At 36.9% G+C, this 19,834-nt stretch overlaps 1 protein-coding gene across 1 annotated transcript in view; it reads right to left on the minus strand.

The window, feature by feature from the left end:
- Positions 1-19,834, minus strand: part of B3GLCT (beta 3-glucosyltransferase) — a 180,610-nt gene that overhangs the window by 54,124 nt on the left and 106,652 nt on the right. The window contains exons 7-8 of the mRNA XM_072401948.1: positions 17,535-17,671; positions 2,970-3,033 (exon numbers count right to left, since the gene is read on the minus strand). Coding sequence (XP_072258049.1) covers positions 2,970-3,033; positions 17,535-17,671 — 201 coding nt within the window. The remainder of the gene's footprint in view (positions 1-2,969; positions 3,034-17,534; positions 17,672-19,834) is intronic.

Genomic DNA, 19,834 nt, shown 5'->3' on the forward strand with positions numbered 1-19,834 from the left:
GGGGGGGGGGGGGGGGGGGAGAAGTTTGCATGACTTGCAGAAGAAATCTTTTGCTAAACACAGCTGAGGTTGTGGGTGATCTTAGGGGGTGAGCTTTTCTGCAGCATTTTCTAACCCTTTAATGACCAAGACAACCTCTGCAGTTGTTTCCTTTTACATATCAAAGCACAGCTTGCTCCATAGGGTTTTTTTTTTTCCTTTGTTTGTGATTAACTCAGTGAGGATTTTATATAGTAACCGACACCACACTGCCTAATAAAATGTTAAGACATCCAATTAGGAAGCTGTTCATCTCAGCCTTTGGTGAGTTTATGACTTTTTATATTGTGCTTTTTACTATTTTTATCAAACTTATCTTTAAATTGTGGGCAGCATACAGAACAAATTAAATGATTTTCTATAGAATCCAATGGGAAATCACGTTTCGGGCTAAAAAATATTTCGGCTAACAAATGTGATTCCGGATTAAACTATCTTTGTTAGCCCATGTGTCACTGTATTACATTCAGGTTAGAACAGTATTTCTCAACCAAGGTTACTTGGAACCCTAGGGTTTCTCCAGAGGTTGCTGGGAGTTCCATGAGCAATGAGCAATTTGGATAATTTTAATAATAATGACCTCTATCTTCTGCAAAAAACCAAAGTGGAAGTGTGAATATTATTGTAACGCATGGCTTGTACCTAAGAAAAATCTGACCACTGCATATTAGATTTTGCACAAATCTCATAACTGGATAAAGAGCAAAACTAATCCCTTGGCAGGAAAAATAGATCTTATATACTGTATCTAACCATTTGACTGGAGTTCCCCTTTACATTTATGTACAGCTCTATAGGTGATCACAGTCAAGATGGCATATGACAGGACCCAAGGTACAGCACTCCTTGTACTGTTTTACTCTACTCACTCGGCCATTGTAAATAATTATTTAAAATTGTAAATTAATTATTGGCTGAACTGTGTGGGTCTGAAAATTAAATAATAAACTTATTACTCAACATTTTTTACAACACTTTTACCACATCAATAAATTACAACCATAGAAGCTTAAGGGAAATCTTTCTTCTGTATGTCTGTCAAAATGAAGGGCACTACAGGGAATTGTGGGGGGATCTACAAGCATGATCACGCACTGGAAAATTTAGTTAGTCTTTCCCTTGTGCTGTTTGTTAAAGGAAGTTCAAACACAAAATGTGGTCATTTTCCCTTAAAACCGGACTGCAAAGTTTACTTTGTTGTAATGTCTAACATTGTTTATGTCAATAACAAATGCGGGTTAAGAATGTTTTAAAAATCCTCTACATCAAAGCTTTCCCAGATCCTTATGATGTTCTCATATAAGTCACTCTTTTTCATAGGACAGGAAAAATAAAAAAACAATTGACAAACGTTTTCACAAAATGTACAATTAGAGACATTCATATTAGATATGCAAGACCTATGAATTTTCACATGAAAAACACAATATTTATGACAGGTGTGACACTTTTTATAACAATGTTATAATATGTGTGTAAGGGTTGTTTTAGCATCGGCAAAAGGTTTAGTTGTTTCCCATTTCCATTGTATCACCATTCATAGTTGCAAGGGTATAGGATAAGGGTGCAGGATAAAGTGAAATATTTAGAGTGGCAAGACAAAATGCAGTTTCCGGCTGTTTTAGTACACCAAACAAGACCCCCTTGCTGCCATTTTCATCAGCACAGAAACGAGACAGTTTCATACTCTCCAAAAGACCCAGCCCAGCATGCAAATACATATTTGGCAGTAGTGTCCAATGTAAAAGAAGGCAGAAAATTTGTGGTGTAGCTTAGATATTTGAGAACCTGAGTGGATTTTTTTTTTTAACACCCCCTGCTAGATAAGACAATAGCAATCTTACCAGAAAACAAGACCTTTTCTGGATGCAGAGTATAACCTCTGACCTTGGTGATCATGGGTGTCTCCATTCACCTCTGTAACTCCAATTACTTTCAGTGACCCTGAAGGTCACTTGTGACTCACAGTAAAACTCTTGTGACCTCTGACCCTATGGATTTTCAGGGATCTTGAGTGAATCATGTGAGCTCTGTTACCCTAAAAAGTAAATTGTGACTTTGTGTCTTCCTGTACCTCATGTCATTCCCAGAGAAGTTCCTGCTGCCTTCACTGGTTACTGAACCCTGCCTTCATTTGACCCCCTCTGCTTGCTGCCCATTTTGACCCTTTGGCTCAACCCCAAGATTGACTGTTATCCTGGTACCTTGCTTTCTGGCTGCCTGCTCCAGTGTGTCCAATAGATGGAACCAGCACATTTTGTGCCAAAGCCATTCTGTCCTCGCCCTCACTCCTGCAAGCTGCGCTACCTAGTCAGACTAGCTTACTACAGGTTAGACCTAGGTTTATGAGACAATGAACCTGATTTATTAAAATTCTCTGAGACTACAAAGAATAGACTATCATAGGTGAACCTGGGTGATCCAGCAAACCTTAAATTGATTTGGTCCAAGGTTTAAAAACACATACCAATGAACGACAAGAAATCCATTCCAGGTTTCCTGGATCACCTAGGTTCTCTTTAAAAAGTAAATGGTACTATACTGAATAGTAAATACTGATTTATTTAGTCTTTTTCTGTTATGCACAATGTAGGTTGCCTATTAAAATTTTTGAAAGCCTAAAACTTTTGCATAGCACTGTACATAGACATAGTCACACACAGGCCACTTTATTAGATACACATACTCATCTGTTTATTACTACAAATATTTAGTCAGCCAAGCACATGGAAGCATTTAGGCATGTAGCCAGTCTCAAAATGACCTGTTAAAATTTGAGCCTTAGAATGGAGAAGAGAAGTGATGTAAAAAGTAACTGAAAATGCGGCTTGACTATTGAGGCAAGCCAGGCTTGTCTCATATTTCAGAAACTGCTAAACTGTGGAAGAAAGTTCCAAAAAAAAGAATATTAGAAAAGTAATAAAGCTTACCTCATGTTTCAAGTCTATTGTGAAATCTGAGGTTGGTGGATCCTTAATAAGAATATTTGCAAGCCTAAAAAATGGAAACATAAAAAAAAAAAAACATTAAGGCTTTAATTGAAAAAAAAAAAAACACAATAATATCCTTTGTAGAAAACAAACTGAAAAATGTCCCAAAAAACAAATTAATCTTAGGTGACTATGAGTTGAGGTCCATTTACTAATCTCAGTAATATACCAGAAACTTATGTTTAAAACATTTACACTAATCTAATTAGGTTTAATTGCAAATTCCTTCATTAAAGCATATCGAAGTATACTTATTACATTAAACATAAAAAGATCATCATAAAATGTATTTATTACATTTTTTAATATTAAAAGGAAACAATTATGAACTTCATACTAGTAAAGAACTTTTGTCTTTGCCTTTTCAAATAAAAAAGTGGAAGGAGTGGGTGTTTGCATATCAAACACATTTAATATTTTTTTATGTGGATCTTGGAGATCAGCGAGACCATGGTCAATTTTAGAGGTTCGCCTGATAACAACACGATAGCAAATTCCTCACTCCTGTATGGAATATTACTTATTTCATATAAATGGGTGGAAGTGAATAATTTCTTGCAGAACTGTGCTGATGTATACCATAATGTAGCTCAAATTTATAAGCTAAAACAGTGCATGCTGTTTTTGGGAGCACTTACATGCAAAATAAACTGTAATGCATGCCAATCACCAAGGTGAATAGGGATGATATTTAAAATGAATGCCACTACATATCACCAAATCAAGTAATGTCAGAAAAAAAAAAATAAGCAGAATGGCAGGGGTACAGGGAATACTGTGGCTTTGGGGTGTCACTTCATATTTCTCCAGTGCTGGATTTTGTCTAAATCCAACCCAGCTTTTGTGCAATACCAGACAAAGCTTTAGGTCCACACCTGATTAAAAAGTTTACTCATTTGTTAATGCCTTGAAAAAAGGTCTTTCTCTCTCTAACTTCTGTCTAATAGTAAATGCCTTGGATATTGTTGATATTTTTAGGCTGTTCAAAATTGATCATTAATCTGACAATAAAAATCAAGGAGTGTAGACCATCATCCTCAAGTCTAAAGACTAATGATTTTGTAGACAGCTTCTGATTTAGAGGCAAAAAATGTAGAATGATGTGGGCATTCCAGAACATTCACTTTATTCTTCTTTAACCATTCCTTGGTAGAATGACTTGTGTTTTTAGGATTGTTGCCCTGCTGCATGATTCAGTTCACAGACAGATGTCTTGACATTTTTCAGAGAATTTTTTAGAATACTCCGGTATAGTTCACATGCAGCAAATTAGGCGCAGACCATAAAACTCTCACCAGTTTTTCTCAGATTGGATAAGGTTTTCATGCTAGAATGCAGTGTTTTCTTTCTCAGGATGTAACGGTCCTCATTTAAGCCACAAAGTTTTATTTTGGCTTCATCTATCCACAAACCATTTTCCAGTATCCTACTGGTTTGTCCACAAGATCTTTAGAAAACTGTAGACAGTCAGCAATATTTTAGTGAAGAGCAGTGGCTTTCTCCTTGCTACTCTACCATGTACCATATCTGTTCAGTGTTCTCCTGATAGTGGACTCATGAACATCAACATTCACCAATGTGGGACAGGCCTTCAGTTCCTTTGTAACCTCCCAGACTATCTCACACCTTGAAGTTTGAGTTATCGTTGATGGTTGACCACCAAGGGTAATAATGGTTCTGAATTTTCTGCATTGGTACACAAACTGACTAGAGCCAAACTGTTTACAGATCGACCTTTTCCAGCTTTATGGGCATCATGAAGTCCTCAGACTCCTCATTTATTCAAAGCCATGATACACATCCACAAATGTGCTGAATGTGTGATCAGGCTTTGCTGGATACCTGTTCAATAAATGAAACATGGTCTCCAATTCACACCCCCATCCCATTGATTGCAAACACAAGTCTCTAATTTTACCTTCAAATAATATGATAATCCTAGGAATTCCCTTTTTTGCCGCATACAGATTAGTCATTGGATCATTTTTTCAATACCTACATGTCCAAATAAAATAATTTAGTGTTTTATTTGTTCAACCAGGTTTTCTTTATCTTCTTTTAGAACTTTTTTTTTGAAAATCAGATGATGTTTAGGGTCACATTCATATAAAAATAAAGAACATTTTAAAAGTTTCACAACTTTTCTAGACAACACTGTAGATAAGGTTCTGTATACAGCCTTGGACCTAGGCTCCACTCCAAGCAAATATAATTTTTTTAAGACACAGGTAGCGTGTATGTTCTGCAGTAATGTTAACTTATACAACCTAATGTACATAACAGATTAACTTGTTTACCTGCTTGTAAAAGAAGTATAAGACTTGTCTAACACAAAGCAGACACACTTCCCTTTTTTGCCTTTATATAAATACACAGCTGAAGTTTGACAAATATACTCGCCTCATATTTCTCCTCCCTCTGTACAAAAAAAAAAACACATGCTCCAAAATAAAATGGTAGGGAACTACGAATGGCGGCTACAAGGGTATTACTAGGTCAACAGAAGCAGAAAAAGCCTTTAACAAGGATATGTTAAAATATTGCATAAAATCACTAGACTATACAAAATACAAATCTGTGAAAGGATGCTAATGATGAGCATGCAATCAGCATTTCTCTTGGAGACTCCCAAAACAACTAACAGAATAAACAGAGCAGATTTTCTGCAGTTCCACTTGACAAGTTCTCTAGTGGACAGGCAGCTTGTACAAAGACTTTTGTCATCCAAATGCTTCACCCATTACAAGACCATTTGATAATTTATGGAAATTGAAAATTGCTGACCGCGATGGAGGTGTTTTTAGGTCAACAACTGCATCCATAAACAATGTTACAAAACTCCCTGTGCTGCAATTGCACAATCCGGATCTCAATCATTATCTTAGGGATGGAAATAAACATAAATCCTAATTCTCACGCCCTTCTGTACAAAATGCTTTTAAATGTTCCTATTAGTTCTAGCAGGAATAAATCATTTGGACACTGTGCAGACCCAGTAAAATGCTGGCCTACAGTATAAATTCAAATGCCAGAACATTTGTTGGCGAGTCCTTACCGCCATTTAGAGATTCCACAATTTGATTTATCTGAATTATTCCTTGGGGGGGGGGGGGGGCTAAAAACACACAGCATAACATGGGAATTTAAGTAAATCAATGTGTCTTACTTTAGTTTAAAAAATAGGAATATGGCTAGTAAATATGAGATAAGGACAGTTTGCTTATAACTAAAAAAAAAGAAAACACAGTTCTATATTCTTTCTAGGGCTGCAGATTTTGCATCTAGTGATATGAAAAGCCACACAGTCACCTAAGTGTGTCAACATTGTTGACATATTGTATGTATAGTGACTAACTATATGCAGCAAAAGATGTTTCAAATTTGTTTTGTTGTAATATGGTTGCGATTCCTCCTCAAAAAACACCAGTGCACATGTTAGCTGTACCTTCCAGGCCATATAACTGTAAATTTGCAGTGATAAAGTCCTTCTGACACACGAGATTTCAGTACTGCTCACTGTTCTCCTCACTTTATGGTAAACTGTACATGAGGATCTGCACTTCAAGATTGTCTTAGAATCTGCAAGATCCCATGGATCTGCATTTCCCTTCCTGCTGTGTCTTAAGTATTCATCCACAAGTGATCAGTTCCGGAGTGAGGAAGCAACACCCAGCTCTTACCAAAATGGTCACCTCCAGACAGAAACAGAGTGAAGAACAAGGCATGGTTTGTAACCAGGAAAAAGTCAACTACAAGGAGGCTGAAAAGTACGAGCCCAGTAATAATTAACAAACAAGGTATATTATTTTAAAGATATTAAAAGTAAATAGTAGAGACAAAAAACACTTGCAAACCATTGGAAAAACCATTGGAAAAAATAAACAAATGTACAGCTATTTATCTAGGACTATCAAAAAAGTGTGTATGGACCTTGTGCACTATCCAAGCACAAGTACTAAAGATCATATAATATCTTTAAGGTTCATAAACAATTTTTCACTTCTTGGAACTAGAAATGTTATATCATATATAATAAAGTCATTTTACTACAAATGATATTGCATATGATCTTTCTATATGTTTAGTTACTCAATGATTTACGATCACTTTTATATTTTATGGCTACAGATAGTTTGTTTAGAAGCAAGGAGAAGATCATAGAATTATGTTTAGAAGTTGAATACTGCTATGAAGCTATCCAAATACACCAAAATAAAATCAGATTTTCTTTTCAACATGCTCGCCAATTATTAGGCATTCTACTTTGTACATCTTATGTAGTTATGTAGTACAAGTTATGTGTTAGGGCAGTGGTCAACAACCGGTGGTCTGTGGCTCTGGGAGGTGCACCCCTGAGCGGGCTCAGGAAAAGGACCCCGCTGGGGGGATGCACCGGCCAGAGCCACAGACTACTGATATCCGGCTCCCCTTGCATGCGTGGTCTGGAGCCCCCAAATTCAGTGGTCTGCTGGTCCGAAGAGGTTGGCAACCACTGTGTTAGGGTACTTGTGGCAGCACAGAATGGGGTCTTGCCTATTCCTTTAAATGTGTTGAAGTTTTGGTAGACATCGATGGGTATAACTTCCCTATAATGTCCCTTTTCTGTCAAAGACCTTGAACACATCTTATCCAAATACTGTTCTCCTTGTTTTTTATGATACTGTTGGCTTTGTGTCAAGAAAGTATTAAGGAGGAGGCCACATTTATCAGTATACAGATTATAACATTCTCCATTCTGGGATCCTTTAGCAAAGCTTTCATCACAGCAAAATTTTAATTGGTGGGAACAGCCTTAATATGCCTACTTAAAAATAAACTTAACATGTGGAGAGCAGAGCAGGTAAAAAAAGAAAGCAGAATAATTATATCTTGTTGCCAAGAATTCACCTGAGGATTTCACTTTCTTGGGGTGGAAGGACTCATCTTAAAGATCTATCTATTCAGATTTGGCAGATACTGGCTGGCTGCACAATACAGCACATACAACACTGGGAGTAATACCTAAACATACATCTTTATGACTCTAAACAAGTAAAATCGTCAATTCTGCCCAATCAACATCCACACACATATTTATAAGGCCAAAGAATGTAAAGCATCAAGGCCAAGACCATCTTTGGGCACTAAAGTGAGTTAAACATTTAGAGTAAAGTAAATGATCAAAAACAAAGTTCACATGTTCCCTTTCTACTACCTTCTTTTGCTCTCATTTTTAAATATGTGCCTAAACATGTCTGCTTTGTATATTTAATTATTCTTACACTGGCAGTACATTTTGTTTTAGGTTTTTTATTTGTAGTTACAAAACTGTTTAGTCTAATTTTAAAATGAAATGGTCCTTGCTTTAATGGATTTTGAGTAACACCCAAAAATAACCAGCTATAAGTAAAACATTGCCTCATATCAATCAGTTGTAGTCAACGTAGTTGGCTCACAGAAAACAGAGACATGGCCCTCAAATTTTAGTGGGAAAACAGCAGATTTTAAAAACATATTCATTTGGGAGCACAATAGCTTGATTTGTTCTATAACCTGTAAAATTATATAAACATATACTACTAAAATGTCAAACTGACATGTAAACTACCGTATTTGTTACTAAAAGTGTTTTCATTAAAAAATATCTGTTCTATACTTTCTTTGTCACTGTTAGTTTATGAAGAATGACAAATAAAAGATTCAGATGGCTATGAATTAAAAGTAATAGGTGCTTTTTCTATTTTCATAATTTATTGTTATCCTGTCACACACAGCTATCACTTTACTCCACCAATTTCTCTGTAAGAAATGGTAAATCTACATGCAAGTGCAGGATTGTTGTGGCTAAGCCCCCTAAAATGTCATCACAAGATACAAAAACTATACCTGTCACACAGTGCTACCCTGTCACATATAGCTGGCTACTTACCTTCTGTGAACCCTAATTTTTCAGGAATATAGGGACCTGAAGATGTAGCAATAAGAACATATCCCCCTTGGCTATCTGTCACATCAATTCCATTTCTCTGGAAGCAACTATTGCAGAATAATTGGGGTACAAAAAGGTTAGCAGCCCCCTATAACTGACAAGACACATTGTATGCTGTAGTTTCTGCTTTTTGGAACAGGAATGGTGAGTGAGGAGCAATACAAAACTGGCTTTAGCTTTAGTTTTGTATCTTTTAATATTAAATTGTTGCATTATTAAAATGAGCAGAAAATGGTGAGTACAGAAATTCTTGATTAGTCATATCTTTTATTTGGTGCATGAATGGTATGGTAACTTAATTTCTATTTAAATTAAAACTATTCTAGTTTTAACCATACATCTTTAATGTTTGTTTGCATTGTGGCTTGCAAGTTTTATCTCAATGTCATCAGTGGTCCACAGATGAAAAAAAAACAAAAAAAACTCTGGTTTAAATGTTTAATAATTTTTCTTAAACAATTACATGTTTGGGTTTCTAGCTTCCCCTTCCCAAAAAAGAGCCATTAAACCTATTTCCCTTTGTTTTAGAATTTTGGGAAAAAGTTCACATAAACATAGCAGGCATACTCAAATTAAACAACTAGTAGAATATAAACCACCACAGACTAAACACAAAAGTGCTGCCAGTAAACAGTGGAAGATATGGATGCATAATACTGCATTGTTGTCATAAGGGGGGGAAAAGTGTCCAGGCCTAAGCAGTCAAGATCTATTAAAGCATAAGGGATAGATCATGACACTCTAATTTACTACTGTAAGGTTTTAAGACTGAAAAAGTAAATTTAGTCCTCTATCAACTTCTTCTAGAGATGCATTTCTAACATTCTTACACAGAGATGGCTTAAATTTCCCTAGTAATATGATAGTGTAGGGTTTCTAATTTAAGATCCTTGCTTCACAAATGTTCCCAAAGATCTAGCAGCAATGGTCTCTGAGGGCCCAGGATAAAGCTGATTACTTCGGCCTGTCAGGGAAGTATTATAAACTGATTTCACACGGGTCATTTGGACACAAAGAACTGCTACAACAAACTGTACCTAACAGAATGCACCCTGGAGACGTATAATATAGCAATCATTTCCTCATGTACATTGAGCTGGCATGGGAAAATATGCAACAATCACTATACTCATCCTGGGACATAATTGGATATTAAATTTGACAGTTACAATGACAGATAGGTTTGTGCTTTTCTCTTAATACATTTTCATAATTTAATTTTCAGATGAAGAAGATGAAGTAATGGAAGAAAAAGCTTAGAAGCCCCTGTGAAGGGATTAAAAGCAGATCTGTCTAGGACACATAAGATCCTCAGAGCAGTGACACTTAGACATGAAGCAATGTTTCTGCACTACAAGCAGGATCTTTAATAAAGTTGCTGCCATTAAAAGATAAACTGCAAGATCATCATCATTCTCTACTAACATCACTGATGAATGAATTCACCATCTTCATTATACTCTGCAACTTCTATCTCCTGCCTTTGGACTGATTTATCCACCTGGACTCCAACACATCCTCTGCTGCTGCTACCATTCTAAACTGGTATTTCATCAAACCATCTCTTTCACTGAATCATCATCCTTCACTCCTGGAACTCAGCAAGTTTACAAGCCTCACTTGAACCCATATTATTGGACTGCTTCTCTTGGACTTCAGTTTGCCACATTGTTTATTGTACGCAAATGGTTCCCAATTATCTGTAAAAATGTTTTATTCATCCTGCTCTCTCTTTGTTGGCACTACTCCCTGTACTCCCCAGTCTGATAACTCATTGCCCCTGATTTTTTTTTTAGCTGAACTGTTTTCCTAACAGCTTTAGTGATTCATAGACAACTTCTTTTTGGCTACATGAAGCTGCTGTTTGACATTCCTGGTTCAGATGATTAAGCCTAGTTGCATGTTGAAGTCCCTTATTGGGTTACACCTACCTTGAAATTTTTCATGACATCACATTTTTACATTTTTTTACAACTTCTTTGGATGGAATGCAAAATATATAGCAGCCTTTAGAAACCTGTCTGTAATTCTCACACTTGTCTGTTATCCTCACAGCCAAACTTAACTAGGAGACCATGTAAAAAGCATCAAAATACAGGCTGTGTGCAACTGTAGAAGAAACTGATATCAAGTCAAAACAGTTACATTTACTAATGTATTATTGAATATAAGAGATACATTTCTTGGAGTACAGCTGTAAGGAAACATATCAAAGAGCCAAACATTGTTATTAACATAGTAAGTCATAATAAAGTCATAAATAGTAATAATAGGCTTCCAGAGAAGGAACATGCAATTTTGCAACAGGACAAGTAAGCATAGTGACAAGACCATCGTTATTCTGCATCAAGTTCTCTCTCAATAAGAAATTACATTGAACACAGGTGTTTTATTATCTTCAAGTTCTATTGCTCAACCAGAAAGCAGCAAGACTGAGGATCAGAAATGCAATAGTCCGCAACAAAAACTAACTGAGCGTAACATATAATTTATCACGTTTAATGCCCCCACCCCTTTAATATTAGAAGACATGCAGAAATTACAACTCAAATGTATCAAACACCACCAAGACCCTGGTACATCTACCTACAGTCTAGAAAAGTGTTATTAGTAATATTCCTCATGAAAGCGTTTCAACCAATAAGTAAGTAGTCCTAAATGGAAATGCTAAATGACTCAGCTATGCACAAAACACAATGGGCCTGAATTTATTAAAGCTCTCCAAGCCTGGGGAGGATATACTTTCATCAGTGAACCTGGGTGATCCAGGGGCAGTTTGCATGACTTTTGCTAAACACAGCCAAGGTTGTGGGTGATCTTAAGGACTGAGCTCTTCTGCAACATTTTGTAACTCTTGAATGACCAAGACAAACTCTGTAGTTGTTTCTTTTTGCTTATCAAATCACCAAAGCATAGCTTGCTCCAAAAGGTAATAATTAGGCTCCACTAAATTTCTTTTATTTATTTTTTTTTTGTTTCTTTGTGATTGAGGATTTTTTACAGTAACTCAAACCATGTTGCCTAATAAGATGTTGAGACAAACATCTGTCCTAATTGCATATATTAAAATAATGTACCTGTTCCGACATACAAATTCAACTTAAGAACAAACCTACAGTCCCTATCTCTTATGTAACCTGGGGACTACCTGTAAAGGGTCTGAATATTTATGAAAATGTGATATTTCAGTCTTTTTAAAACATTTACAAAATGGTCTAAAATTCTGTTTTCCATTTGTCATTATGGGGTACTAAGTGTTAATGAGCAGAAATGTTGTACTTTTCTATGTAAACTTCAGCTGTGCATATCTTTAATTAAATATATAAGCAGTTTTAGCTGAAGATAAATTCTAATCATGCATTTATTATCTTTTCCTCACACTGTTTGATTTGTCCTGATTTCTTTTTGGTTTACTTTATATGTAAACTCTGTTTTCTTTTTAGCTGACCCAATAACATTAGAAAATCATTGGTTGATTGTTATTGTTGAATGGAGAGGAATTACTCATTAAAAAAACACCATACAACAAAATACCAAGAATAACAATTTCTAGTACAAAAGTAAAAAGCTGTGCTTGTTATAATAATTAGGTACAAACAATAATCAGGACCACTTGCAATGTGCATAACTTTTCCTTTAGTCATGTTTTCACAAATATTCTGAATTCATTGTAATAAAGTTCTCATTTGTGCTATGGCCTAATGTCACAATTCAGAGAGCTTTCCATACAGTTTACTCCACAGCAGCGTGTTTGGCTTCAGTCAAAAGAGGTAAAACTGACCTAATTTCCATCAACAGAAGTCTTTTTATGGAGATCTGCAATTAAACTGTCTGAAGTGTTTAAAAGTGAACAGTTTTCATTTGGCAGGCAGATGGATGAAGACTGAACAAAAATAGGAACATCAGAAAAGCCGTGTATGGCATTTATTATGTTTAGCAAGGACCAAATCAGCCTTTCTTGACCCTTTAAACATAGAGGAACTCCTGAAAAACTTCAAGGAACCCCTGCTATAACTACTATATCCACAGCTCAAAAGTATAATAACATGGTGGTCAGTGGGAAGAATGTCACTCGTACAGATAGCCACAAAAATGAATGGTGTCACTTAAACTGACCTGAGAGGCACAAAACTGCTCATTGCTCAGGGAATCCCTAGGGTTCCACAGACTGTGGTTGAGAAACACTGGGCTAAGTTAAATAAAGGATGAACTTAACTACAATGCCTTGAGAACGTATACATCCCCTGGTGTATTTGTCTGATTGTGTTCAGCTGTATGCACTTATTCAGTAATATATATGCATTCACACAATGTAATACCGATAGCAACAACGTTTCAAGGTAAGAGCAAACCACCTGTTACACTTTACAGATACTTCCATTGGAATTTTTTAAATTCTAAGATTGCGGATGCTAAATTCTTCTCACCCACAACTTCATATGCAAATACAGGTTGAAATGTTCGAACAGCTTGCTCTGATAAACATAAACTAGAATCAAGCAGTAAAGGTGCGTACACACTTCCAATTTTTATCGTTCCAATCGAACGACGAACGATCGATTGGGCAAAAAATCGTTCGTAAAAAAGTAACCAACGACGCCGACGAACGAGGAAAGTCGTTGGAAACGAACGACCGGACCGGCGGAACGGATTGGACGACGATCGTTGAACATCGTTCGTGTGTACGGTCGTTCGGTGATCGTCCATGGTCTGAGCATGCGTAATGAACGAACGTTCGTTCACTTTCCTGTCGTGCACATAGTTCCTCTATCGCTTAAACGATCGTATCTATTGTGTGTACAATATCTACGAACGATCGTGTCGTTATCTCTATGTGCAGGATCGGTGCTATACGATCGTTCGTATATATCGTGCAGGATCGTTCGTCGTTCGTTTTCCAACGATAATAATTGGAAGTGTGTACGTAGCTTAAGAACAGTATATATAGTATGTGCATTGCATATAATCTATTTACTTTTCTGGGTTTAGGGACCTGCAAGAATGTTGGCTTTCTTTTTAAGAAAAAAAAAATCTCTGGTGAATGCAATTTAATAAGGAACAAATCTTGACCACTGTCAGGGTCTCCACAGGCAGATAGCACGGGATCACCCGAGGCACGGGGCCTAAGTGACACCAGGTCTTCACCAGGGCACCCCGTAAGGGTGATGGACCAGTAGCCTTGAGGCCACTGGGTTTTTTGCTGCTTTGCAACTCTTGGAGTCACCCTACCTGAGGAGGAAAGCTGGAGTTAGATTCCATGTGAAGGTTAGAGTAGGCAACAAACAGGTGTAGATGAGTGAGTCCAGGCATGGGTCAGGGTGGGTGGCAAACAGGCGTAGTCAGAGTCGAGACACTAGTCAGATCAAGAATAGCAAAGAAACACAACACGTTAGCTGGTGCAAACTCACAGCACCAGTCTCCATTACTGCTGAGGATAAATAGCCTCTCCCCCTTTAAGGAGCTCCTCCTCCCTGGGGTGAGACAGTGTAAGCAAGACTGCCCACAGACATGTGAGACCATGCTGCGCTTGGCAGCTCGACGAGGCAAACATGCACAGGACACCGCAGGACAGTTCAGTGGGGAGCGCCGCGGGAACCTACCGGTATTGTGACAACCACTCTACTTTCATTCTGCAAATGATAGCATCTTACCTAACCTACAGATTTTTCAAACAAAATTACAACTTATATTTAAAGAGGAACTATAGGCCCAAACTGAAACTTGGGAGAGCAGGTTGTGTTTGTTATTGCCGAAGGGACAGGCGCTGTGCAGCTTAGTGTATGATGCTGGGTATCCTGGCATTCTTATGGGCTACCAGGAAATAACAAATTCCCATACACCCCCATGGAATCCTAATTGCAAGGTAACTAAACCGGTGCCATAGGCAATTACCCAGTTTGCCTGGTCCAAACATTGTTGCTTATTGGAGAACTGAGCAGATGGCAAGTCCAACTGAGGGATGTCCAGACTGCTGCACTCTGTGTGAAAACAGCCTTCCAGATGACCAGTGTACAACAGGGAAGTTTATTAAAGGATGAATTACTATAATATTACAAAAAGTGTAATTTTCCTTACGTTTAAGGCAGACTGATTGCTTAACAATATTGGTGAATCACTTATAGCAAAGATGGGGCTTTTTTTAATCATTTGAATAGCTGTAATGTAATGATTAGAATAAGCTATAAAGGTCAGTTTCCAGTTTGCAGCTGGTCACAATCTTTGGATTCATAAGTCTTTCAATAAAATGATTACTTGATTTCTATCATGCTGAAAGCTGTACTTGACTTGTAATAGTGTGTGTTTTTTTTTGTTTTACATAAACTACAGAAACATATTCAGAATTCCGGGACCTCTGTTTATTTTTTCACTTCACATCACTATTTTCTGATTTGAAATATTTTAAAACTTGATTCAATAAACTTTTATATAAGTTATACAATTCTTTATTCAGTCAGTCTTTATGTGTTCTAGAACTTTTTATCATGCGTTTCTTAGTTTTAGTAAAAAATATTGTGAAAGCAATATGTTGTTTGGGATAACAGATTCAGTGCACTGAAGTTCCTTTTTAATTTAACTCATTCCTCTTTATTTGCTAGGGCTCCACTCACTCAAAATTTCACAAAATAATAAAAATAAGCTTAGGGTTTTATTTATAAAGCCGATAATCTGACATTCACTAAAACATTCCTTGGTGGAGAATCTTCCAGTTCCATGTATTTCAATGCCAGTAATTCATTATCCACCAGGGAATTTTAGATTCACTGCTTTATCAATAGACCTCTAAATGTTTATAGAAACAACACAGGTAATGTTTGCAATAAAGCTTGCTGTGAAAATGTAATTGTTAGTGAAAGTAAACAAGTTTCACATACAAGATTTTGTCCTTCAACATGCACTGATGCAGCCAAAATCACCATACACAATGTTTTAGATATAAGCAAAAATGATCATAACAAGGCTTAGGAAATTGTGTCAATATGCATAAATGCTTACAAAGCCATGTTTCTAATATAATCTATGGCTATATTTTATACCATATACTCTAGTATAAACCGAGATTTTTTTGTCCTTCAAAGTGCCATTAGAAAAAAAAATACTCAGACCAAATCAGTTGATGGCACCATGTCTTCATATACGGTGTTTAACAAACTCTTGCTGTCAGACACTTTTATATGAGAGACAGCACCATCTACTGGTGGCCATTAATAATGCACAAAATTAGTTTAAATTCAAATATATAAAATATTTTTTGTGAATACTTGAAAATAAAATAAGCTAAAAGGTCCTGGTTTACAGTCAAAGGGCTTTGCTCAGGGGTGAATGGTTAAACTACCTCGGCTCATTCCAGTCTGCTTCAATCAGCCACTGTTTGGCTGGGCTGCCCACCAAATCATGTAGCCTAGTTGATTTAGCCTAGTTGTAGTTTAAACCTGAAGTTTAATTTCCACCACAGTTAGTATAAATGATAGGCTGAGATAATGGAGGAAGGGACAGTTGAATGGAGGACTGATAGCTGAAATGAGGACAGGTAGCTATACCAATTTCACCCCTACCACATACCATTCCTCACCCAATGATTCAAAAGTACGTGATTTATGACATATACAGTTATTCTTTCATTTTTTTTCTCTTACTGGGGGGCTTAATCAAGTGAAGAGGCACCTAATCCAGCAACTGATCGCTATTAATAGTGATACAGGTTAAAATTCAAAAATCCGGCAACCTCCGGACCTGAGAAGTGTCGGTTTTTGAAAATTCCAGATTTTTTTTTTATACTTACCTTCACAAACAGGCCAGCCTTCTTCTCGCAGCACCGCGGACATCTGGCACAGTTCCAGGGAGCGGGCAGCAGGGACGGCTCAACGTGTACTTAGTTTAGCAAGCAAGACCTAACAGCTGTTTCTGCAGAACAGCGCATTAGTGGCCAAACAGTGTACTGCACCTGTACAGACTTTACAATTAGTAATCACCTCAAGGTGGTTTAAGCTGTAGATCACTAACAAAATTACTTATGGCCCATGACACATTCACACTTTAGGCATACTTACTAAATCTAAAACTGGACCTCAAATGGAAAGTGAGATTTGTAACATTTTTTAAACTTACAAAAAGGTTTTTAGTAAATACATTTGTTTTTATTTTACTTTCATGCATCTTCAGTAGCTATTTAGTATACAACATCCAAGAATTTAAAGATGCACATACATTTTGTACATAAAAGCAACAGTACACAAAAAAGAATTTACTATCTGTGCTACAAAAAGCATACAGTGAACACATGCTAAAATACTTGTGAAAAAGCATGTATATTAAAATATTTATTAATAAAATAGTTATATGACTGGGCCTTTAATTCACATTTTAGCTAATATAGTTGACAAATTCAAAAGGGGTTTTACCCACACCTATAAACCATATTATCACAATTTTAAATTCTAGTATTCAAACAGTTCAGTGATAACTTTGTGAAATGTAACAACTTACACATATAATAAAAAGGAACAGACAATTTAATATTACAGTGAAGAACATATTACCTTTTCACAAGTGGCATACTAAGAGCCCAGCCTGCAGCAAAATCTGGATATTTAAAAACAGATGGGTTTTCTGCAAATGCATAATGGTGAATTATAGTAGATTCATCGTCATACAATGCTTTTCCTAAGAAGTAATTCTAAAAAAGAGAAAAGAAAAGAGTAAAAAAAGAAGAGAAATGTAAGGTCAATTTCACAAATATATTTTCCAAGTTAAATCACAGTCGGGAAATAAAAAGAATAAAATTTAACAGTGCACTATAAAAAAATATTTTAAGCTATACAATTCCTATTTTATTTATGTATCTTTATAGTGCTGAAATCTTTGCAGTGCTTTATAGGTATGCTACTGTCACTCAAATCAGCTTACAATTTATTGTCTCTTGTAGACATTAAAACAGGAGACCCTAACGTGCTAGCCAGTGGGGCACCTTGCTCATCATCAAATATGCAAACTAACTTATTTAAAGAGCGTATTTAAAGAGAACGTATAAAGAAAAAAGAAAGGAAGAAAGGCCAGGGTATTTGATGTGCAGCTATGTATTGAAAAAATTGTGCATACAACAAAATTTGACAAATCAACACAGTAATGGTCTACCCCACAGCACTCTGTGGAGGGGGGGGGGGGGTTAGACTTATCAACTAGACATCGAATCCCATGGCGCATGCATGAAATCAGCAAATTTTTCCATTTGTGCGAAGTCTCAGGCATGCGCAGAATAAGCAAAAAGAGCCTCTCGGGACACATGACGTAGGTATAGCTTTGTGCTCCCATTCATTCTCAATCGCCTAAGCGGGGCAGTGCTGCACCCTTTTTTTTTTTCTTAAAAAAAGGGTGTTGCACCTTTAAAAAAAAAAATAGAATTTTTACCTTACATAAAAGGGTTGTCTTCCCTTGTATGTAAAGTGAAAATTCTGAGTTTAGGTACACTTTAAAGCTGAACTAGAGGTACATGCACACATTCAGCACTATGGACTGGAGCAATTTTTTTTTTTTGCCATCAGGCGATTTATTTGGCAATAATTTTGTTACCTAAATTAACAAATAATACATACAAATTAATTTAGTGATGTATTGACAACATTGTTTTGATTTAAAAGCTACTTTAGAACTTTTTATCTTTTTTTTTTGATAGGTGTTGTTGTTTTATTAGTGTTACTATTATACTAAAGTAGTATAAACAGTTAAGGGAAGAAGGGAAAAAATAAAAGTAGTTCTTAGTGTAAACTGCTAAAGTTAATAAGGAGCACTGAGTTTTGCATAAAAAAAATTAAATGGGTTCATGATTTAACCTCCCTAGCGGTAACCCCGAGTGTGACTCGGCGTAGAAAAAACTTGCAGTGGTAACCTCGAGTCACACTCGGGGTAGGTAAAGCAGCATTAATAATGATAAATAAAGCCTTACCTTATCCGCCGGCATCCTCCCCTGTTCTGCTTCAGCCATCGCATGGCTTCTCTCTTCCTTTTTTTCCCCCTGCAACAGTGTCTCCGTACTGATGAGTCACCGGAGGAGTTCCCGTGACGTCCGTGCCGGTGTTGCCGGTGGGCGTGGCGAGCGGGTAATTCAAGTTTTTTGTTTTGGATTCAATACAAATAACTGTATTGAATCCAATACAAAGTAGCCAGTATCTTTTTGACCTTTGGAGTGAGAGATACACTGTTACAGTGCACTGCCTACCTGCCAATACATTTGATAACTGACCTCTGCCTGATCTTTTGACCATTTCTCTGCCTGCCGCCTGCCCTGACCTCTGCCTGGATTATGACGTTTTTGCCTCCTGCCAGCCCTGATCTCTGCCATTGCATCCAAAAGGCGTCTCTCAAGTCAAGCTGCATATGAACAACTTGCAGATAGCGGGAGCGACTTGGAATCGCAAGTGGAGTCAAGTGACAGTGATTCCCCTGGAAACCTGTCATCCGACACAGAAAGTGACAGCGATTCGGACATTGAGGTTAGTGACATCCGCATCTGGTGCCCTATTGATATCAGTCAGCCTCAGCCAGTGCCCCCAAGATTCCCATTTACTGGGGGCCCTGGTCTGAAAGTAGAGCTATTTCTGAATGACAAAGCCATACAGAAAATTGTTGAGAAAACCAACAGGTATGCCGAGCAACAGCCACATCCAGCAGGTTTTCCAGGACTAGAAAATGGGAACCTGTCACTGAAAAGGACATTTTACTGTTTCTGGGCCTAATTATTCTGCAGGGAGTGGTGGGGAAGCCCCTGTAGAAGTGGTATTGGTCCACAAATAGGCTGATCGCTACCCCTTTTTTTTGCAAAAAGATTTTAAGAAAATAATTT

This window comes from Pyxicephalus adspersus, chromosome 1 (assembly GCF_032062135.1).
Source record: "Pyxicephalus adspersus chromosome 1, UCB_Pads_2.0, whole genome shotgun sequence".
In the NCBI taxonomy this organism is placed as follows: Eukaryota; Metazoa; Chordata; class Amphibia; order Anura; family Pyxicephalidae; genus Pyxicephalus; species Pyxicephalus adspersus.